General features: G+C 42.9%; 1 protein-coding gene across 1 annotated transcript in view; it reads right to left on the reverse strand.

The window, feature by feature from the left end:
- CACNA2D3 (calcium voltage-gated channel auxiliary subunit alpha2delta 3) overlaps positions 1-23700 on the reverse strand; it is a gene marked incomplete at both ends in the record, with an annotated part of 806408 nt that overhangs the window by 54708 nt on the left and 728000 nt on the right. The window contains 4 exons of the mRNA XM_084248330.1: positions 1111-1163; positions 3766-3841; positions 16798-16868; positions 19927-19989. Of these exons, the coding sequence (XP_084104456.1) occupies positions 1111-1163; positions 3766-3841; positions 16798-16868; positions 19927-19989 (263 nt within the window). The remainder of the gene's footprint in view (positions 1-1110; positions 1164-3765; positions 3842-16797; positions 16869-19926; positions 19990-23700) is intronic.

A 23700-nucleotide genomic window follows, 5' to 3' on the forward strand; every position in this document is an offset into this window, starting at 1 on the left:
AGTAACTTCAAAATTTATACTATAGCACAAACTCATTCAATCATGTGTATATGTGTGCACACGAGTGTCTACACATAGGTAGCAACAGATGGGATAAAACTTTATGAAATGATGCTACTTCAAAAAACCAAATTTTTCAATTGCCAGTAAAAAACACAAAAGTAATATAAATTCTCTCCAAATAAACAGAGACAGATTGGTCATTTCTTCTGTAGACCCATGGCTACCATCTCCAGTATCTCACTCTCAGTAAAAATCTCCCTATTAGTTGGTATTGCATTTCCTGTCTCTTATGCATGTGTAGAAATTATTTCCCACTCACTTGGATTTGTAATTTTGTTAAATCAATAGGCTCCATGAAAACAATAAAGAAGACAATGCCTATTCATCAAATTGGCAAGAAATTTGCCTTAAACCCACAGCATTGGAGGCTGAATGAGGAAAATAAGAATGAAACAGTTCAGTGAAGTTTAGACAATCTGGTTTACATGCTCATCCAGGGAATCCCCCCTCCCTTTTGTGTAACAGAGTGTTTCTGTAAAGTGTCCAGTATCTCATCTGGAAGGCAAGTCTTTCATCTTTGTGTCATTTCAAGTCTGAGCATCCAGAACCTTCTGAACAGGACCATAATTTGACAGGATAAACAATTAAATCACACCTAAGAAAAGCCCCGGCCCCTGGCCCATGCCTGCACAGACCCCCAGCCCTGCACATGCCAAGACATCCTAAGTAGCATAGTGGACAGCCCTGGCAATTTGTTCTTTTGACCACAGCCCACCCAGGCTGCATTAAAAACAGCCAGACATCTATGTTAAATTTAACAGTAACCACAATAAATAAATTTGGTTTGTGTATTGCAAGCTGTTAGTCTGCTAAACAATGACATAAGGGAGTAAGCAGGAACCAGGAATAACTTAATAAAAGATCACTTTGGGGTCAATGTCCAATGCTCTGAAATGTCCAATGAGGTTATCACATTGGATCTAGCGGTTATCATTATGAATCTAATGGTTACTAAACACATGAAGCACAGTCCCCCAATTTACTCTATAGTGCAAAAAGAAAAGCAATGATCTTTTTTTTTTTTTTAATGTAGCAAATTGTACTTACAATACAAGTTCTGTCATTATCCATTTTACTGCAGCAAGGAAAGCATTATAAGGCTGAAGAGAAGAATTCAGTTCATTAAAAACTATGATCACACACAAAATTTGTAGTTTAACTTAAGGCTTTACATAAAGACAATGTTATTCTTCTGGGGAGATTAATATCAGGTTAAAAACCAGTGAGGCTCTAACTAAAATAAGAAAATGGTTGGATACTGTATCCCAAAACTAACATTTTAAAACTTTGAACTTCCCTGTAGTGAGATGTGATTTACAAGTAAAATAAACATGATCTAATACAGGGGTTATCTCTGGGAGGAAAAAGGAAGTTCAGCAAACGATGCTTAAACCTTTACCCTCTAGGGGCTAATATTTTGCAGCCTAATGCTGAGGGCCTGGGATCGCATAACTAATTTCCAATGGTAATTCAGAGGCTGCCTCTCAGAAAGGTGATTCCCTGTTCTCCATCACTGTATGTCATTCATTGAAACAAGCAAAAATTGCATACACTTGATTTTAATGCCGCCCATGAATTATGTTAAATTTAAGCTGCCTTTTCTCACACTTACATATTTGGACTTGAAAAAAATGATAACCATATAAACATGTGATTTTATCCTTGCAGAAAATCCCCTTCACTCTATAAAAGAAGGCATTGACAGCCTAATCTTTATTTCAGAATATTTTAATTAAAAAAAGCAGTTGGATTGTTTACTCTGTGATATTTCCTATGTGGATAATTCAATTTCCTGAATTCTGGAAAATACCACGTCTCCCCCTCAGTCGGTTCTTTGTACCTAGGTATGCCAGATATGCAAGTGCTGGGAGGACTTGGGAGACAGGCAATGACACAGGCAAAGCTGTAGCCCCAGATGGCAGGGCCAGAGAAATCTCTGAACCCCATGGTTGTGTTTAGGTATCAGTAGAACTGAAATGCCATAGTGGTATGATCCAAACTTTGAACATTTTGATAAAGGCTAGAACTAGGAACAGGGAGAGGAGTTAGCCAATTTTAAATTAAACAAGAACCAATTTATATACTCCTAACCATTGTTGAAACATCACTTTTTCAAGTCAGTAAGGAAACGAAGAGACAACTGCAACCAAAAATACCTACTGGGTTACTCTCAGCCCACCCAGATTGTCGCAGCCTGGACAATCTGATTTGACTGAGTGTATCAACATCATCCCCTGAATCACAGGAACCTCAGGACTAGGGTGAGATAAGTCTGTGATCTATTAACTATTTCCTGAAACTAAATGCAGCCTCTTAGGCCTGTGGTTGTGCCACTGTATTTCTTAGGGCTTGAAAAATAATCATCTTTCTTTCAAAAAGACCCAGGCAGCCCCACGAGGAGACATTCTGCTGTGTCTTCTGGCCTGCTGGGATGGGTGATGACATTTCAGGCACCTTTGGCAGAGTGGACAGAAGGGAGTAGAGAATGAACAAAGGGATGGGGAGGTTTTGGAGGTAGAGGGCGGGAGGCCCAGGGCAGCTCAGCTGAGATGGGGGAAGGGCACTCAAGCACTATAGGCCAGATATGGGCTGAATTTATGGGTAGACAAAGGGATTTTGTAAATAAAGGATTAAAAATATTAAATGCACAATATCAGTCAGAAGGGTAAAGCTATTGAGCTTTCAGGCCTAATGGTGAAAAAGTAACTTGGGAACATTTTAAGTCTGGAAATATTCATGCTACAGTTAGGGAAGTTTTGTTTGGAAAGACATGTTGATTCACACTATTAAGTTATACTTTTTAATATGTCCAACTCTTAGTTCTTAGCTGCCTATCAAAAATTTCCCAGCTCCAAATCATTTCTTGCCCCTTCAGGTAGGAGAACCATGCTAAATGTTTGATTTTTAAATAATCCTCTTGCAAGATCTTACATCTGCAAATGAAAAAGAGTGTAGTCTTTAAAATCAAATGGCTCTTAAATCTTGTGTTTCAGATTACTTTTAAGTTAATTTTTGGTATTTACAAAATGATAACATGTCAGGGTGTTATATATCTAGGTGTGTATATGTACTTTACACAGTTTGGCATCATATATATATCTCAAAACTATGTCTGCTTGTCCTGTGGTTTTAGGTTATTGGTAACCAAGCTTCTATATCTTGCACACTGCAAATTGTATCATTTTATTGGGAGTACATTATAACAGTTCTGGCAGTCTGAGCCAGTTTCTAATGATACAGTAGTTATATTGATTGATCTTCAACTGTAAAATCATCAATTAAAACAGCTTCAGCTGAAGTGAAGCTGAACCTCAGCAGCAGCATGATTAGGGCAGGGTGTCTATGATCAAAGCGTGGACCTGTTCATAAGCTAACAGCTCTGCTATAAATCCTCAGGATGAGCTGTTGAACAAAACCAAATTCTTGTTTCTATGAGAATGAGAAAATTAGGACAACTTCTCTTTTTTATTTATCATTAGGGGCCTGCCACATGGATCCATCAAAGATTTTAGACCTGTTTGTCATTCATATAACCACTGCATTTGGGATTAAATGGAAGTGGTTTTTCCTAACCAGTAAAGCCAGGAAATACCTTTAAATGTTCATTGTTTTACAAAGATAAACTTGGTTATTCCAAAGAAATAGCTGCTCACACACAGACAAAAACATCAGGGGTTTTAGGGGTGACTGCTCTGCACTTACGTCCAGGAGGCCACGGGCACCGTCACTGCTCTCCTTGTTGGCTCTGCACATGGCTTGATAGTCATAAAGTGTGATTCTATAGGAAAGAGTGGAAAGGAGCTTCACTAACTGGAAGAACACAGGAACCAAAAGATGCTATGGGTCAGCAAGGTGAATTATCACAAACACCATCATCTGGTGCAGCAGTGACCAACACAAGCAAATATAAGCTACCAGGGATGACAAACAAGGAGCATGATGAAAGAGTCATTTTGGTTTGGACGAGGATCATCCGCATGGACCAGGGCCCTCCAAAGGGGGTGTGCTGTTCTGAACTGGACCCTGGAGGGAATTCACTTGGGACATGACTCCAAGATCTTGGAGCACTGGGAAGAGCCAGTTTGGGTTCAGAAATAGCAGGATCCTCTGTTTCTCTCAAGCTCTGGGAAGCAGGCCTTGACCAAGGCAAGACAGGTACTTTTCCAACCTGCTGGAAACCAGCTGACTCATTGGTTGTAATCCCACCTGTCACCACCATAGTAGTGATTGTGTTGTTGATTTTTTAAAGTTTTATTTTATATATTTTTACATTGTTTTTCATTTTTGCACAATGTATGCATTTTCATCTTGGTTATATTCCCCATACAATTCCCACCCCCCTTATTTTGATACTAATCCCTCCTCCCCACCCCTCTCATAGTGTGTCTGGTTTAGAGTTGCTTGTTGATTTTTATTTTTTTTAAGATTTTATTATTTATTTATTCATTCATTCATTTATTTATTTATATATTTATACAAGCACTGGGCACAGTCAGGAGCGCAGGAGGGTGAGAGAATTCACCAGAGCCAGAGTGGGGAACAGAACAGGCAGATGATGAAATACACTGCTGAGGAGAGCAGTGGGCATGGCAGGAGAGGTCTGCACGCCATGTGGGACCCTTGCCAGAGGCTAGGGATCAAACCAATGCTGTAGACGCTGCAGGCAGACGCTGCAGGCAGACGCTGCAGCGTTGCAGTGCTCAACCACTGTGCCACCAGGTGAGGCCCTAATTTTGATTTTTACTTTATACGATTGTGTTCTTTTAAAAACAGACATTTATGACACAAGAAATGCTTTCTCCATTGCTAGTACAAGTATAGCTCTCATCGTAATGGTGACCTTGACTCAGCTGCAAAGATGTTTTATATTATAATTTTCCAGATATTTTAAATCCCCCATTAACAAATTACAAAGTAAAGGAGAATGACAGTTTCTGGTAGCATCTGAACAGCTTTTTGATGGAGTGAACCAGTTATCACAAAGAAGGCAGACATCCCATCCTTCCCCTAAGCTTCCCTTCCTATTATACCTAACAGCGCAGGGAGAGTGACTTGAAGTCCAGGCTGAGTTATACAGCAGCTTCCAGATGACCTGTAAACACTGCAGTACCAGAACTTCCACATAACTGAAAGGAACTCCCCCCTCAAGAACTCTTTTACAGTTGCTTGTTGATTTTGATTTTTACTTTTTTATAATTTGTCTTTTTCCTGGTTCCTTATCTAGGTTTTCTAAATCCCTGCTATGAGTGAGACTATTGGGTATTATTCTTTTTCTTTCTGGCTTTTTTCGCTGAGCATGATCCCTTCCAGCTCCATCCATGTTGCTGCAAGGATCAAAACAAGGGGGCGGTGGAGGTGGATTGTATGGGGACTATAACCAAGATGAAAATGCATACATTGTGCAAAAATGAAAAATGATGTAAAAATATATAAAATTAAAAAAATAATAGTTAAAATTAAAAAAGAATTCTTTTGCAGGAAAATACACTGCTAAATGTGAAGCATTTGTAATGCTGTGCTGGAAATAAATACTAGAATGAGAGTTCCCTGTGGCAGGACCGGTGTGGGGTCTGACTCATGGCTGCCCATAGCACCTGCACTGCACTCAGCACAGAGGAGCATTGGATTTAAAGTGTCAAGTGCATGAATGATTGCCTGGTTGCATGAATCTTAAATAGAGATGACATAGCAGAAATGGAAGAGGTCAAGGGCAAGTGTGATGTGAATGCTCTTCCTCTGGACAAATTAGGAACATCACACTCACAGATTAACAAAGAGCCACCCACAGGCAAGTAGAAACTGGCCACAGGTGACCATCTCAAGATGGAGACCAGCTCCTGACTGCGCCACACGGGCATCCCTGGTACAAGGTCACAGAAGAAACTGCTGGTCACACAACCTCCCAGCAAATGCCTGAAGCTCTTCCTCATCAGAAAGTTTCTTCTCTCCTGTTCACTGGGCTCACAGTTGATGCAAGCCGGAGCTGTATCACCTGAGGCAGAAATGAAGCCTGTGAACCAGCCAAGTGGCTGAGTTGGGGAGCTAAGGGACACACTCTCACAGGAGCGCTTACCACTGACACTAACCCAGCTACTAATCAATTGCTGACCACAGCAGGCCTCTCCAGTCTCTCCCTGACCCACCCTGCCTCAGTCTCCATCCTCATCTGAGGGACCTACAGGCACCTCTGAAAGGACTTTCTAGTATTTGGCAGGAATTACATGAGCCTCCATTCTTGTCCTACTGCTGAACTCTGTCTCCAGATTTGGAACTCAGTCCAGGGCCTGGGTGAGCAGCAGTGTGGCTGAGGGACACACCTGCTCTCTTGCAGATGTGGGTGCAGAGTGGCGTGGCTTTAAAGGCTGACCCTGCCATTTATCCAAGATGGAATCATAAGCAGATTTCTGAGGCTTCATTTCTCATGATAAAATGACTCACAGAGAGGTTCTGAGATTTAGATAACCAGGCATGGGGAAGTTTACTGAAATATACTACATGTCATATCAGCCTTGTTACAATCCTCACGGCAGAAGATCTAAGTTCACAGCCTGTTAGAGTTTGGACTTTTACAAACACACTATACACAAAGGCACACATGACAGAAATATGATTTAATGGTTAAAATGCTAGCTTTGACGCAGTGACACCTGAGCCTCCTATTGCAATGTTACAATGTTTTATCTATTTATCTATCTATATATCTATTTATTTATTTTCACCCTCTTGCTACCTCTGTTCCCTCATTTATGAAATATAAAATGGTGAGAATAATGGCTACCTTATAGCGTGGTCATGAGGATTACATGAAATTATGTATATGTTGTCTTTAGCACAGTTCCTGGCACAGAGGAAGCATTTAAGAAAAGACATGGCTGCAGCTTCTGTTATAATTGATCAGTATGGTTTTCACTGCCATTATCAATTAATAGGAATGTTTACAGTTATGGGAATTGACTCAGGCTTTATCCAGTTGGCTGTAGGGTGGACAGGTTTCCTGGTTTCCTGGTTCATTGGGACTTATGATGCAGAATAAAATGTATACTTGTTGTGGCAGTGCCAGGCATGCTCAGCAGAAATGTTGGGATTACCGAGAGGTGATGCAGGACCTTCTGCTGTGGGCTTCTTCACTTAGGACCACGTACAGCAGATGGTGTCTGCTAGACTCCACTGAGCAACAGAGCAGGTGTTGTTCTCAGCATGCCTTACAGGAGATGCTAACCATCCCCATTTAAAAAAAAGATTTATTTATTTATTCCTACAAGAGCTGGGTGGAGGCCAGAGATATGGGGTTGAGAGGATTCACCAGAGACAGAGTAGGGAAAAGAACAAGGGGATCTACTGAAATACACTACTGAGGGGAGCAGCAGGCGAGATTGGAGAGGTCTGCTGTGCCATGTGCGTAGCTCCCTGGCCAAGGATCGAACTTGTGCTGCAGTGGCCGCAGATAGCTTCATAGTGCTGTGTCTTAACCCACTGCACCACAAGGGAGGCCAAACCATGTCTATTTTACAGATGGGCAAACCCAGTCTCAGCGAGCCTAGTTACTATCTCCCAGTTCACACCTCACCAGTGACAGAGCCATTAGATGGGGGCTAAGTTGAAGCCACCTCTCTGTGCCTTCATTCCAGTAGCAGGCTGACAGGTCCAAGGAAAGGTTTAGACTTCAGACCTGTGCCCCATCTCAGCGTCTTACTGGAATGTCACAGGAAATGCTGCCCAAGATAAGGTCTTACAACCAACATCCAGTATCAAGTTGAGAGGCTGTTGTGGGGTCACCTGACCAGGCCGGACCAGCTGGCCCCTTGCCATGGTAATCAACCTGGAGGACAGATGACAGGAAGCTCAGGATTCTCCTGGGATCACTTTTAATGGCGCCAGTCCACATGGTGGGGCTAAACTGAACTGTATTGGGGCCACACAGGCCAGGGGTCCTGCCTTCCATTTTACAAGGAAGCTTTTCTGAATCAACTGCCATCGAGGAGGCTACAAAACAAGCCTTCCCTGCTTTCTCCACGCTTTGACAGCTTTAAATAGATGTTGCAGAAAGAGAGACTTCCAGATTATTACCCTTTTTGAAGTGATTTTGTTACTGTTTTAAATAACTCCATTTTGTGGCTACCTGTATCCTGTTCTGCTGATTATAGTTAAAGAACATGATAATTGCCTGCTTTCATTCAGCTCTAAAATAAGCCTGGAGCATCGTGCCCAGCCCAAGATTGGGGTGCATGCTGCCTCACTCAGCGGTGGGAGTTTGTTCTTAATACAGATAACATGCCTTAATCCCCATGACATCACCACCAGGCCACTTCAACAGTGGGCTGTAACCCCAAGACCTTATCATTAGCATCTCTGTGCTCCCCAGAAGGGTTGCTTTGAAACTTTGACAAAAGGCAGATATGGTTATCTCAAGATGAAACTCAAAGAAATGCAAACAAAGTCTGGGCAGCCCCTCTTGCCCTTGTACCCGAAGAGCCTTTGACTTGCACGATAGACCCAGGACGACAGGACTTGTCTGGGGCCTTTTGCTGCTTCTGCCTTTTTCCCAATTAGACAAAAATCAGACCAAGAAAAATATTTCTTCTAAGAATTAGAAGGCTGAATTTCAAAGGTATAAGTTCAGTTAATTTAGACTTGTTAGTAACTGCGGGACCAGTGTTTAGTAAACACCTACTATGTGCCCATGAGGCCAAATACTTGATCTGCAATGACTCATTGAATTAGCTTGCTTTGGCTAAACTCTGTGCCTAAAAGTCAATCTCAAGCAGCTCAATGTTTGCAAATATGGCCCTAGCAGCAGGACAGGGAGGCATTTGACTTAGAGGCTTGCTATGGAATATATTTAAGCATTGTGAATATAAAAGTATGAGATGCAAAGTGACTGACGAGGGTAGCATGTAAAAATATGTATTCTTTGGTGAGCTATAAAATGTGTTCTCTGGGGGCACCTTTCAACCTCCAAGTGATAGGGCGTGGAGCAGGAACACAGGAAACTCTTAAATAGGTTTTCATCAAGGGAAGCTCTGCTCATTCATCTCAGAAAGCCAGGAGAGCTCAACCTGTTGGTCTGAGCACTAACAGACGATCCAGAAGGTGCCTCCCTTCTCTCCTTTTTGCACTGGTCACCACCTTTTCCCACAGTGATTTCTTAAAGAGATTTCCCGTCCTTTAAGATCAGCGTAACCATCTGACACAGCAGAGCTGGCAAGTTTACATGATTCTGTCTCTGCTGCCTTGGAATGTTTTACATGGAAATCAGTGAAACAAATCTAGTTAATGAATACCTATCATTAGCAGAGACTAGACTCATGTGATTGGACTGGCCAGAAGGACAGCACATCAGATACTGGGCCCATCAGGGCCCCAGGAGAGAAAGCCCCACTCATTCTGTAGATTACAGAGTCCATCAGCACCAAATGATTTTCAACAGGTGCTGATAATATAAAAATAAATATTATAAAAAGAAAGTTGCAGATACTTATTATGTCATCACTTCACCCAGGTAATAAAAGAAATAGTAAGAAATAATCACTTCCTCTCAGATAATAGGCATTATCTCTGAGGTCAGGGACAAGGGCAATTTTATAAAAGAGGAAACTGAGGTTCAGAAAGGTGAAGTCACTGTTCCAAGATAATTACTCTGCTAGTAAGTGGAGGGGCTGGAATTCCTACTTAGGTTTTCTAGTCTTTAAAGCTATGCATTTAAACTGCTTCCCAAGTGTAGGTCCCCAGAGGATGTCCTGTAGCTTCCATGGCCCATGGGGATAGATCTAAGCAGAAGAATCTGGAAAATGGGGTATAAACTTCCTCTCAGTTCTTAGGCAAACAGTTAAGCATACAGGTTGCTTATCCGCACTTGTGAGCACATACTTTGACATGTGTTTAGGCAATGAATCTTAACTCTGCTAGTCCTTTAGAATTACCTGGGGATCTTAAAAAAATATATAATACATATATGCTGATGCCTGCATATCACCCTGCTCCCCTAAGATTTCATTATTAGGTTTGGGGACCCAGCATCAGTGTTTTTTTTTTTTAAGGTACCCAAGGAATTCTAATATACAACCAGGGTTGAGAGCCACAAATTTTAGAATTTGATGTGCACTTGCTAGTTATTTCCTTCATGTGTCTCTTCCTCATCCTACTTGACAGTATTGCTATGCAGGAAGGAATGGGAACTTGTACCAACAGCCCATCTTTCCAGGTTCCATGCCAGTCTGGGTTGTGTGATGGGCTGTTTTAAATCCCCTTCAAGGCCCATATATTAGTACTAACCTCCAAGAACCTCCAAATGTGACTGCGTCTGGAGACAGCGCCTTTCAAGAGATGATCAAGTTAAAAAGAGTCACTTGCAGGGGGGCCCTATCTAATCTGGGTGGAGTCTATAACAAGAGGAAATGTGGACACAAAAAGCGACACCTGGGATGAACACACAAAGGAGAAGCCAGGTGAGACCAGTGAAAATTTGGCCAAATGCAAGACACGAGGGAGGCCTCAGGAAAATCACCCTGCTTACACTTTAATCTTGAACTTCCAGCCTCTAGAACTGTGAGATCATGAATTTCTATCAGAGCCACTCAGCCTGTGCTGTTTGCTATGGTCACCATAGCAAATGAATACAACTCTGTTCTATTCACTACCAGCTAAATAGGGGATGTCTGCAAAACTCAAGAAAGAACAGAATTCCCCATCATTCTGGAGAGCAGCAGTGATTTGATAAATAAGTGTGAGCATGAGGGAGCCAACAAGAGAGTCCTCTGAAATAGAGAAGCTCTGGAAAACTAAATGCTGCCAGTAGCCAAGAGGCCCATGTTTCCACTCAAGCAGAGCACTGCTCTCCAGCCACATCCACTTCTCTCCTGGGGCGTGGGTAACATGGAAGGTGTCCTGTAAGCGCACTGAGCCAGTGACTTGCTTGCCACTCACCTGCCCCTGACATGAAATTACCTCCATTTGTTAAACTGAGGGGGGAAATGGAATCACAATTTATCCCGCATAGAAGATTAGATTTCTTCTATCTCTTTGAGTAAGAACTGGAAGGAAATATTTGAATTCTTCTTGGTGAATGTAAAACTCACTGAGGCAAGAACTTGAATGCTGGGCTTGTCCCACCAAGGAAGCTCGGGCTCTGCCAAGTTCGTGAAGCTCTGTCTGCCTTTCATGATGGCTGCACCAAAATCACACCTTCACTGCAACATGCCAGGTTCAGTAGGTTGGTAGCTAGGAGTCTCGCTGTCGCTGGTGTCATTCTCATCGGTCAAACCCCTTAGGTGTTACTGGGTGCTCCTGCTTTGACTGCTGGTGCAGGCCAGCACGTGGACAGATGAGCTGTCAGGGGGACTTCAGCCATTTGTGTTACCCAGGACTGTGGAAAAGGCTGGGAGTGACAGGGTTTGAGGGTTTTTGAAGGGGATTTACCGGAAGCCAGCACAAGTGCGGCCTGAAGCAAACTGGGGTAAGTTGGATATGGTGGAGCCTATCAGACTCCCAACATCCATTCTCTTCTCCTGTCAAGCAGAACTCCAACTTCTCTGTATGCAGTTTTCCAGAGTCCTTCGTAGCCAGGCGAGGCCATGTGACTAAGCAGATGTATTGTAGGGAGTGGTGTATTGTACCAGCACACATTTTAATACAGAAATTTGATTTGACCTTTTGGATTTCCCTGACTCCTCTCCCTTCCACCTGTCAGTTTAGATTGTAGATATGATGGCTGGAGCTCAGCAACCACCTTGCACTATGAAGCAAACTTGAGCTAAAAAGCCAACTTGAAGGAAGGTAAAGGAAAAAAAGTTGTGGTCATGGGTCCATGATGACAGCCTGAGGTCCCCGAATTAGTATTTTCAGGTGTCCTGTAAAACTCAGGCTTCCTTCACACAAACAGAAGAAAACATCAATATTCTTAAAACTTCTGTTATTTAGGAATTTCCCATTATTTTCTAGTAGGATCCACTACTAATTGACATATGAATTCCAAATTTGATTGAAATACTTTCTTTTGCTATCTCTTAAAGAACAACAAGCAAGAATGTGGAAAAAAAATCTCTGCAGAAAATACTAGTCTGCTTCAACTATGGAAAAAGATGAACAGTGATTAAGAGAACATGGTCTGGAATATGAAATCTGAGAGAGATGAGTTCAAATTCCATCTCTGTCACTATTGTGGGTAAACTTGGACAAGCTATTAAAATGCTTGCAGTCTCCACATTCACTTTCTCCTTTGTTACATGGAAATAATGACAGTGGTTATTTCATGGAGTTGTTTTGGGGATTAATTAAAGTCATACATCGAAACTATTTGCAATAATGCCTTGCTGGAGTTATTATTCAATAAATGAAACATGCTGCTATTCTGTCACACATGAGGGCAGGTATTGTTATTACTGTGATCAGGATTCCTCAAGTAGCCTCTTTTAAAGAGCCATCCATTGGAATCTTCACGTCTCTGCATTCCAGAAAGTCTGGTCCCGAAACAGTTGTCCAAGCCAATCTGTCTTCTTGTTCCCTTCAATGCCACCTCTGACAAAGCATACTTCTGTGAGAGTGGTCAGGTCAACAGGAAGCCAAAAAGCCATTACATTCATTGCAAGAGTTGCTGGGTATTAGACTCCGATGGGGCAGTGAGCATTAAAGGAGAACAGTCGTCCAAACATAACAGACTTCTCCCTGACACTCTCTAGACGCCAAGGTCAGGGCATTTGCTGAAATGTAATGTGATTACCAGGACAAGGAAAGCTCGCAGGCACCACCATCAAGCCAGCGCAGTTCCATCATGTAGAGACAGGGGTAGAAATGGTCCAAGACTTGAATTCTACCCAAAGTGACACCTTTTAAGAAAGGAACTTTAAGTAGCAGAAGGAGCCACCACAGGAAATTCTACACAAGACTGCCATGCTGATGTGTGTGGGGGGAGGTGAGGAGGACATTTACCAGGCCCCATAGGGAAAGTATGAGTGCCTGGGCAGGTGAAAACTCAGCATGTTACACTGAGCACATAAAACAAACAGCCAAGATACAATCAAGAGACAGAAGAACATTGATAGTTGCTAGAGCAACAAAAACAAGTTACTAGCAATCAGTTACTTTCTCTTCAAACCAAAGGCCAATCCAGTTGGTTTTTCCTTTCTCCAGCATAATTAGATATGCAAAGACAAGGGAAGACACCTTGGCAGAGACCATAGGATGTTTGGTAAAAGCTTGCATTACTCCACTGAACCCTCAGTTGCAGGTATGGGAATGATCCTTTCTGTACCATTTAGCTGCAGAGAAAACTGAAATTTAGTGAGTTGAAGTTACCAAAAGGCAGGCATCTCCTAAGTGGGCAGCATCTAAACTGATACCTCAGTGCTTTTAACTCAGTATTTCTTGAATAGCTAAAATGAAATAGCTAAAATGAAAAATCTAAGTGAGTCACTACTCAGGGAGGCCACCTAGTTTCATAAGAATGATGATGTATTTGAAGTTTTCTGCTTGAATCACAAAGAGCTGACCAGGCATATGGTATCTTATGGGAAAACACAGGAGGCTGGGAACATGGCATGCACAACTGTCTCTCCACTTCCACTGAAAGAAATCTGGACCATCTTATCTCTCAGGTGGCCTCACATCCTGAAAGTTCTGCTTCATGCATAAGACACTGCTGCCCAACATTTCCCTCCTTCACTTCTTTAGCAGGACTGAAGGAAAACCCAGCACTACACAATACTGATGTACACAAAACCAGGTAAAGAAAAGCAGCCAGAAAATGCTTGCTGTGTTCACACTATAGCGTGTCTGAATCCAGCATTACTATGCAAAGACTCTTAACCTTTCCAGGCCTCATTTCTTCGATTCTATAAAATGGGTACACTTATGCCCAGGAGCAGTTCCATGGGCATGCAGCCTGTGTAGCTGCACGAGAACCCAGCACATCAAAGGGCTTCATGCTTGGCAGAATGTTCTGCTTTTTGCTGACTTGAGATTCCTAATGCTTTTTGAACAAGAGTCCCATACTTTATTTTGCATTGGGCACTGCAGATCACACCACTAGTCCTGTTTCTACCTGTCTCATGGAGCTGTTAGAAAGGACTGCAAGAGATGGGATCTGTCAGGTATAGCACTGGCCCAGTGGGTGGTAGGTCCTGGGGAAGGTAGCCCTGTGATCATTACGTTCACACTGCTGAAGCTACTGCTATGTTATTTGGTCCCTTGATACTATATCATATGTATCTGGCTGGGTAGAGTCAAGTCAAAGACTCAGCAAAACTGACCAAGAGTGACTATTTTGCCTCTTAGATCATTCTACATGGCTGTGGAGCTTTCTCAGAGCTCTCTCAAGTTGTGATTTGCTCACCCACAACAGAGACTTCCCTTTCACATGACACTGAGATGCAGGGATGGGAGGCCAGTTCAGTAAACCCAGCCTGTGCTTTGCCTGGGCTCAGTCATGTCACCAAAGCAGCTTAGTCTCCATGGCTCCTGTACTGGGGGGAAGAAGGGATTGAATTTAACAAGGTTCATGACTTCTGCCTCTTCCTGCCAGTTACTTTCGGCTACATCCTTTCAGTGTTTCTGAAATCCAGACCTTCTCTGAATGAAGAACTGTCAACCTCAAGCTCTGATAATCACTGCATGCTGCAAAGGGCAAGGACACACATTTCAAGGAAGACAGCAGCACTCCAGAGCTGGAGACCCCATCACTAGGCATCTTGGGGAGCCAGGTAGGAGATGTGTGAATGCAAGAGAAGCATTGTCTGGTCCCAAGCAGAAAGCAGAGCCGAGACTGAGCAGAGATCCAACAACAAAAACCACAGTAGCAGCCAGCAATTATTGAGGCTTTAATATTTGCCAGGCACTGTGTAAGAACCGTATGCTTATTATTATCTCATTAACTCTAACAGCGACCCTTGGAAGTAATGATTATCATCTTCATTTTCTTAGATAGGTAACTCAGCCTCTTCTAAGGCATGCAGCTAGTAAATGTTTGAGCCTTGGCTGTGAACCCAACCCACCTGTCTCCAAAATCCACACTGTCACTGCTCTTCCCTGGTGAGGGGGCCTTGAAATAGGCCCAGGAGGCCTGTCCACTAATTCCTGAATGACAGCAGTAGCTGTTATATTAAGTCCCACCCCTCCCCATTTCTCAAACATGCTATAGCTATTATGTTGGCAAAAGAAACTTCTAGATTTCTGCTAACCTTCCTTTACCCACATTAAGGGGGAGATTAGGAATGTAAAATTCCACTACAACCTTTCTCTCTCTCCCACCAAACTGTTTGAAAAGATATCTAAGAGGGAGCAGAAAAAAAAAAAAAAAGATTTTGTCAAAGAAGTTGAAAAATATGCCTTCAAATGAGAAACACGTGTGTGATTATTCTTCATTTTGGTCCTCCTTCCCCCACCAAGTTGAAAACAAGCTAACACGACACAAATGCATACGTCCACAGAGAGACAGAGAAAGCTGGGGTGCCCTAAGCTGCAGAACTCCATGAGCTGCCTTGGGAAGCTTTAAGAAGCTGGCAAACCCCACAGCAGGCAAACCCAGGCTGGCTCTGAGCAGAACTTTCAAGTGCACAAGGACTCCTGGCAAAAAAGGCAAAAGCACCACGTGAATTTTAATGGGACCTGAACAGGAGTGAGCACTGCTCCACGCAGGCCTGAGGGCCAGCAAGGGTGTTAGGGATTGCAGAAGAGCTGCAGTTACGCCAGATTTTATACCATTTCTTTTCTGCCTCTTTGTGGCATAAACATGCTGTGGAATCTCAAAAATTGGGTCATCATTTCTGAATTCCCTGCTTTCAGCACAGTGCTCAGTTGGTCTTGTTGACTGGCTTAAAAGTCCGATTTCCTGAGCTAACACTTCCTGGCCATTCAGCTGCAGGGGAGTAATAAACTGGGACTGCCTTTCCACCAGCAGCCGCCGTGCAAGGGTTCTCACCGGCGGGCTGAGGTTCGTCCTTGTATTTCCTGCTCTTATACATTTAACAGCATCAAATATGCCCATTAAAGCACCACTTCAAAGGCCACCGTTCTTCCTGGGAGGTAAAAGAAAGGGAGGCAGGTTGCCTTCCATAGGGACATCACTGGCTTCCTGATCTCCTGGGGTGATGGCTTTTCCTATAGGCTTTGGTGTTCCCAGGAGTGGGGCTGGCCTGCCTGGGAGGGACATGAGGAAGCCTCCTGTATGAGCTGCAGGTAAGGATGAGCTCTGTCACCACCCAGCTGAGGGGTACCGGTCACCAGTGGCACGTGGCCCCCTCTGAGTTTACTTCTAGCAGCAGATTTAAACATTACCTCCCTCTGGAGCAGATTTTGAGAACTTTCACTTAGTTTTCTAAAATTATCTTAAGTCTCTAACATCATTTGCCATCCCTGAGTTCCAGATTTCTAGCAAGCTTTCCCAACTTGTCAGTGTGAGACAAGACGCAATTGTCTGTTTTGACCAGGTGAACACGGCTCCTACTTCTTTGTGATCACTTGCTTGAGACTGATAGAATCATGTCCCAGTGCAGGCTCTGACTTCAATATTGGCCTCCCATAAAGTCTACACTGGGTGAACAGGAAACTCATTGTGAGCCACATTTCTAAGACTCTTAACACTCATGCAAGAGGCATCAGATTTCAGCGAGATCTTCTGGAGCATGAACACAAGTAAAAACCAGCCACGGGGTCAAGTCTGGGCTTGCTTTATTTGACCTTGGTTTGTTTTATTTTATTTAGGCAAACTATTTCAGGGGGCACAGGGGACCATAAAATCCTTACCTTTTAAAGGAGCCCATTGTTAACAATTTGTTCATCACAGCTCCCTCGACCTCACCAAAAAAGTCTCCAGTCTGCGGGGAAGAAAAGAAGACCCATGAGGAAGTGTGGATAAATACTGTGCCCAACACCAGAGAAGAAATAAAAATTAGCCCAGTCTGTGTCCTGGAGCTGGTAGGAGCAGAAGGCAGGTTCACAGGACTACTGTTACATAAAAGTGGAAAGGTCTTAACAGCAGATGTGAATGCTTTCACAATACTGGCTGGTGTGTGTGTGTGTGCATGTGCGTGTGCATGTGTGTGTGTGTCATTGTACAACACATGCTCAGTGTTGGGATTGAAACACACATGCACACATGTGTACATACACATTACCCTTGAGTGGAGTAGGCATTAACTTGCACTTAATTCCTTGCAATTAAAACACTACTTCATACAGACAGAAACAGGCTGTGAAAGGGCTTCCTAAGCAGTAATAAAGAGAATTGCTTAAAATTCCTAGATGACCTGGTTAGAGAAATAAAGCAGTTTTCTTCAGCAGTCCTATAACTTTCCTACAGTTGAAAATACGTCCTTTTTCAAAATCACTTTCTGTGGAACCCTCTTTTTGTTCATAGGCAGTTAGTTATGTTGACAAAGAATAAGCAGGCCCAGGCCCTCGAGGAAACAGCATGACTAATCAGCCTTCTAACAGCTACCCCTACTCTGGTGCTGTCTGCAGGGCATTTCAGGCCTAACCGTCCTTCTGCATCACCAGGCTGATGCTTTTTGCAAGTCAAGTTCTTGGTGCAGGATGAGATTTGCAAACTCAGTGGGGGTCTAAAGGATGGCCAACCTCCTGCATCCCTAGGGTCTCCTTAGTCACTTCCATCATCTCTTGGGGCCAGTGTGGGTGGCACGCACACTACAGCAGAACCGAGTGTGGGCAGCAGTCTCCTTGGCCAATACCCTAGAACAAGGCAGTGCAGATCCATAGAGCCCCCCATATCTCCTGTGGGTGAGCTGAGGATTTATAAGTTCTGTATGGGTAGGCGTGTGGACAACATTGCACTCAGCCCAAATTACATCAATTCCTTAGGTTTTGTATTAGCTAAATCTCAATTCCATTACGACCACCCTCCTGGGTGTTTCAAGCAGAAAGGCAGATGGAGACTTCAACAAATACTCAAGAAAGGGAGGAGAAAAAGGAGGAAACAGCATTGTGCTTATTGAAACTAAGCCCTGCTTTTTCCACTCCAGGGACACTGGAACCTTTGGCAAACTCTGGGTGTGTGCTGCCTGCCACTAAGAGCAAGAAGAACATTTGTAAATGTAAATATGCCAGTGTCAATGGAACCGGTTGTTAGATGAAGAAGAATTATCCTAATTGGGGTGCAGGAAACCAGACAATATCAAACAAGCCCAGGCAGAGCTGATGGCAGCCTCCTGGGGCAGGGCTGCAGGCCTGTTCCACAGAGAGAGAAAACAGAGGGCAGAGCACATATGCAGAAGCCACAGCTTAGGAAGAGCAGCTATTTCAGTGGTTCATTTTGTTGGTGAATATAGATTCAGCATTGGAAGACACCCACTGTACCCTTCCTGCCCCCAGCTCAGGATCCTTCTTATCTCAGCCCTCTTGATAACTTGGTTTATTCTTCCATCCATTCGGAACGTCCTGATGCTTCTCCTCCCATACCTGGGGGCTTAGAATCACAGACCTATGAGCTTCCTGCACCCAGGAGACAGGCTGTATTTCATGGGCTCCTTTATCCTGTTTAAAGTCTAATATCCAGTCATATTGAGCATATGAAGTGATGGTCTGACCACGGTTTGACTCTCAATAGTGCATTTTTTCACCCATTGAAGGTGTATTTAAAATCCCACAACACTGGCATGGATTGGAAAGTGAAGTGAAATTTGACATGGTCTTTGGAACCAGTGTTTATAAATTAACAAGCCATCAAACTCAGACCCTAAGGAGCCACATGTAAGGGCAATTAACTAATTTATTAAGCATTAATGGGCCTGTTGTACTGTTGACTACCAGAGAATTTTAAGTGATTTAAATGGGACTTCATGATAAAATGTTGGTAGCCTCAAATATTAGAGGTGGAATATGCCTTTTATAGTCTGGCATCTTTCTACAGAGCCCACCAGGAGGTCCAGGCAGGTAAAGTTATTTGCCCAAGATCCTAAAACTAATTAAAGAACAGAGCTAGTACCAGAAATCATCACCTTCACCTCTAAAGTTACTGTATTACACCATACCGCTCAGCTTGTCTGTCGTTTATTTCCTTTAATATGCTAACTTAATTTCTAGTTGCAGAAAAAGCTTTAATGTATAAAATTTTAATGGAGAAACCTGTTTCTCTATTACCATACTACTGATTTTAACTCTTACGCTGATTTCCAAATACAGTGGAGATTCCTGTGCTCAGTTCCATTTCTAGGTTTCTTTCTACCTATCTCCCTCCTACCCCTACAGTGCACACAGCTCGATCACATGATAAAAAACTCCAGCAGGGAGGGGGGAAGCAAATACTGTTTAAAAAGGAACAACGATGTAAAAAAGAAAAAAAGAAAAACTCCTCCTAGATCTCTGCATCCATGTCCCTGGGCGTTAAGAACCAAAGTGACTTATTAAATTCAGATAACTGATGTTTGAAAAGCAAAAGTAGAAAGAAAAACCATAATGATAATTATGTAGGAACAATGTGTGTGTGTGTGTGTGTGTGTGTGCATGTAGTAGTACTAGTAGCAGCAGCAGCAGCAGCAAGAAGATGCAATAACAAAAGGAGGAAACTCCTTAAAATTGCCCAAACATTTTAAGGCACCTCCACCCTTGAGGCAAAGAGTTCTATAAATTGAATATTTTATGAGTGAGGGAGCAGACCTTGGAACCTCCCTCCCTCCCCTCTGCCCTTCTCCCTGCCTCCCTCCCACCCTCACTGGGAGGTAAAATCTTCTTGGGGCCTGCTGGAAAGTAGGCTGTGACATTCTTACAGGGATGGAAAAAAGGTTTTACAATCTACTGCTATCACTTACCTCTTAAATATAGGTCATTGTCTCAAAGTTTTAAGACCATAATTTGCTTCCACAACCCAAGCACATTCCGAGGCCTTCCTGTTTGAGTTGGTAGAAGCTTCCCACTCACCTGTGTGTAGTCTTCAGACACCAGAATAAATCCATTATTGTCTATAAGGTAACAGTTCACAGTCTAGAAAATAAAAATACCACAGTTTCAACTAGGGAAACTCAGACTGCTTTTACATGAAATGACGTACTTCCAACCTGAGAGAAACTTCTTTTAGGTTGTTTTGGGGAATGGGAAATGCCTTCCAGCTCTGGGAGTAAAGGCCCCGGTGAAGTTAACCCCAGTGTTTACTTTGCAAAACTAACAAACAAAATTCAAACATCCAGCAAGCCTTGAACACTTCAGAGTAGGATAACAAGAACCTACATTAAAAAAATACATCAATTACATTTTGTCTTTTTTTTTTTCTTCTTCTTTATATGACCTGAATAATATTTCCTAGGAACAAAGTGTTCAGAGAACGCGAGCCTGTATTCTTAGTGGCCGAGGTGCAGGCTGTTTTGAAAGCCAAACGCCAGCACAATGTCATTACTATAATGATGTATTAATGAAAACACCGTGTCAGCTCAGAAGACCATCAGGGGACCAGGTAATATTTTTTAATTTGTTCATAGACTTAGGCAGGGGGGAAGGGGCAGACTTCTGTTAAAGGGGCCCCTCAGGCCTCCTAAAGGTTTTCAAACTGTGTTTTTAATTGGGAGCTGGATTTGGGGGCAGGGCTGTTAGCTTTTGGTAGCTCAGACTTATAAATTGTAGAAAGCAAGGTAAGCCCAAACCTCTGCTTCCCCCACACTACTTTAATCTCAAGTGAATGATTTGCTACAGGCTAAGTTTTAATTACAGTGCTGTGGAGTTTAAACTTAAGGTTTAATTCTGTCCTTGATGTAACTCAGTTTCTATTTATTGCAGCTTTACATACCAACTGCAACATTTAATTTGTAACATATCTTTACCCTGAGCTAAATTCCCCCTAGCTCCAGGCCACCGCAGGACTGGTGTTTTCTGACACATTTACCTATCCTCAGAGTTTGGCTTTAGTCTGGCACAAAAGTATAGCAGTGAGTTGGTCAGTAAGACTCAGCTTTTATTATGAGGCAGTGGTGGAGAATCAGCAGAAGATTTAAAGCCCCGCCAGCACCTTTTAGAAAAGAGGTAGCTGCTTCGGTGAGCAACAGCGCTTTCCTTGGTCATCCTTATTCAGATACTGACGATCTCAACCCTCACGTAGAGAATCAGAAGGCATGATAACTCATTCTGCACCCCTAATTACAAAATTAGTTCCTACTCAAATGTGCCCAGCCAATTAGTACTCCTGCTATTAGACCTATCTCTTTGGTCCATATATCTTTGTCTGCTGCTCTTGTAAACATTGGACAACACAAGACAGGTAGAAGGCAGATAGATCACAAAGTCAACTGAAAAATTTAAGCAAGAGGCATGATTTTCTGAAGTTCCTGAAAGTGATGTTGAAGATCAGCTGTGGTCACAGAGGAGACATTCGCACTTTGTGTCTGTCGGAAGTAACACAAGAGGAAAGAGAAAAATCACCACAGAAAACATGGAAGATGCTTCCAGAAAGAATGATTTCAAATGCACAGGACTAAGAGAAGGTCTTGGGAAAATCAATCAACTCCTCTATAGTCGACCAGCCTGCTAGATCACTCTGAGAAAATCAAATGTGAAGTGACAGATTTTCTACTGTGCTTTTATGATTTTATCAGAAATATTATACTCACTGTTCTCAAACTCCACTGAAGTTGTTTCTGTGTTTGGCGAATTAGACTACTAGGGCAATTATAGTCTACATTTAATAAAATGAACGCCTTTTAAAGATTTCAACTTTATTTAGAGGAAAAGCTTCAACAAAATGTTTCATTATTTGTTACATGTGTTTGACCCTTTTCCTGCCTTAGTGTCTTGGACATGAGGACCTCTGTGCTTCTCATGGTGACCTGCTCTGGGGAGTGGAGTTCAGAGGAGACTCTCTTGTCGGTGCGTCCACTCTCTTTGCTCGTATGGAAGGAGCAAAGTTGAGAATTCTGGAGGAGTGGGAACGGCTGTTTCAACTTTGAATTTGCAAAACCAAGTTGTAAAAGTGGAAGGGTGGCAAGGCAGGGAGAACACCAGTTGGAAACTGTCACACAAAGAAGCTTTTCATAAGACATGTGGTCCAATCTGATGAGAATGAAAATAATAATAGGAAGAAGGAGGCTGAGGAGGATGGCAGCTATGGGAGGCGTCCTCTCAGGCAATCCTGACTCGTCACTCTGTCAAGTAGCAATTCTCTTCTCAAACAGAGGAGATTTGTGGCCCAGAGATGTCACCTTTCCCAAGGTCACACATCTAAGGGCTGTGTGACTCCAAAGGCACATTCTTTCACTGGCCAACTTCCTCTGCATTCCAGAAGACCACAAGATATAGTCAGGATCTCTGTTCATGGAAGCTTTTTCTTGTTTGAGAAGAGCAATCCCTTAACATCTGTGTAGCTAAGAACAGGCATCACCTGCCACATACTGCCACAGGCCACACAACTAATGGCAGAAGAATCAGCCAGACCAGTCAATACTCTAAGTGTTGTTGTTCCCATGATTAAAAACAAGCAAAAGCAACAAAAATGGTTGGTATTTGGGGCCCAGGGTTATTGACCGCTGCAATAGGTTTCTGCCAGCCCCAAGCACACCATTCTTAAGTTAATATCTGAATGCAGAGACTTAAACACAGCTGAAGGGGATTTTCTGTACATACCCACTACTTGCTAAGGAACAAACTATGGGAAAAAAATGCCCATTACAGGGGGGTCTCCCTGATGGCTCAAGGGGTTAAGTCTCAGCACTATGAAGTGATCCGCAGCCACTGCAGCATGAGTTCGATCCCCAGCCAGGGAGCTAACCACATGGCGCAGCAGACCTCTCCTTTCTCATCCACTGCTCCCCTCAGCCGTGTATTTCAACCATTCTGCCTTTCTGCTCTCTACTCTGTCACTGGTGAATCCTCTCATCCCCAGCACATCTGGCCTGTACCCCAGTTCTTGCATGCATAAATAAGTAAATCTTTTTAAAAAATGCCCATTACAGACCAGAGTGTAAAACACACTTGATGATCCACTCATTTTGGTCAGATTAAGTCTACATTTGACTGTCTGGCCATGGAAAGAGGAACCAGGTGGTGGGTCAAGTTCCTGGAGGAGTAAATGTTCACTTTCTCCAAAGGTGACTCACACTTTGCTTTAGGACAGTGGACACACCTTCCTGGGCAAGGGCTAAGGGACACTATTTGTTTCTCTATATTGCATAGCTGTTGGCATTTATTTCTTGGACCATGCTTCCCTCTGTCTTTTTTAAAATTCATTTTCTCCCCTTAAAGTAGGATTCCATGACAGGAACTTATTGACAGAGAAGATCTTATGCTGTGCTCATTCATGGATAAGTTTGAATGTCAAAGTTACATGGTTTATGAAAGGGCTTGGTCATTCTATGAAGAAAGAAACAGATACTGTCAACATTGTGATTTATAAATGACTGAGAAAGTCATGGGTCAAAAGCAAGGATGCTGGATCCATGAACTTGGAAGTTATCGTTTAGTTTTAGGTAAATTTAGTCACCACGAAAGCATTGTGAACACCCTGCCAACAACCACGGGAGAGCATGGCACTGGTTACTGTGTGGTCAGGATAGAATTAGCCAGATCCCTCTCTGATCAATTGCTTTCTCTGTGTCTCTTTACAATAAATAACATCCAATCACCTTCTCCATATTCCTCTCCAGTAAAAGGACATAAAGGAGAAATTTTCTAACTTTTCATCACTATGTTACTTTTCCCCAAGTTAAGCCAAAC

Source organism: Talpa europaea (genome assembly GCF_964194135.1).
Source record: "Talpa europaea genome assembly, chromosome: 11".
NCBI classification, from domain to species: domain Eukaryota; kingdom Metazoa; phylum Chordata; class Mammalia; order Eulipotyphla; family Talpidae; genus Talpa; species Talpa europaea.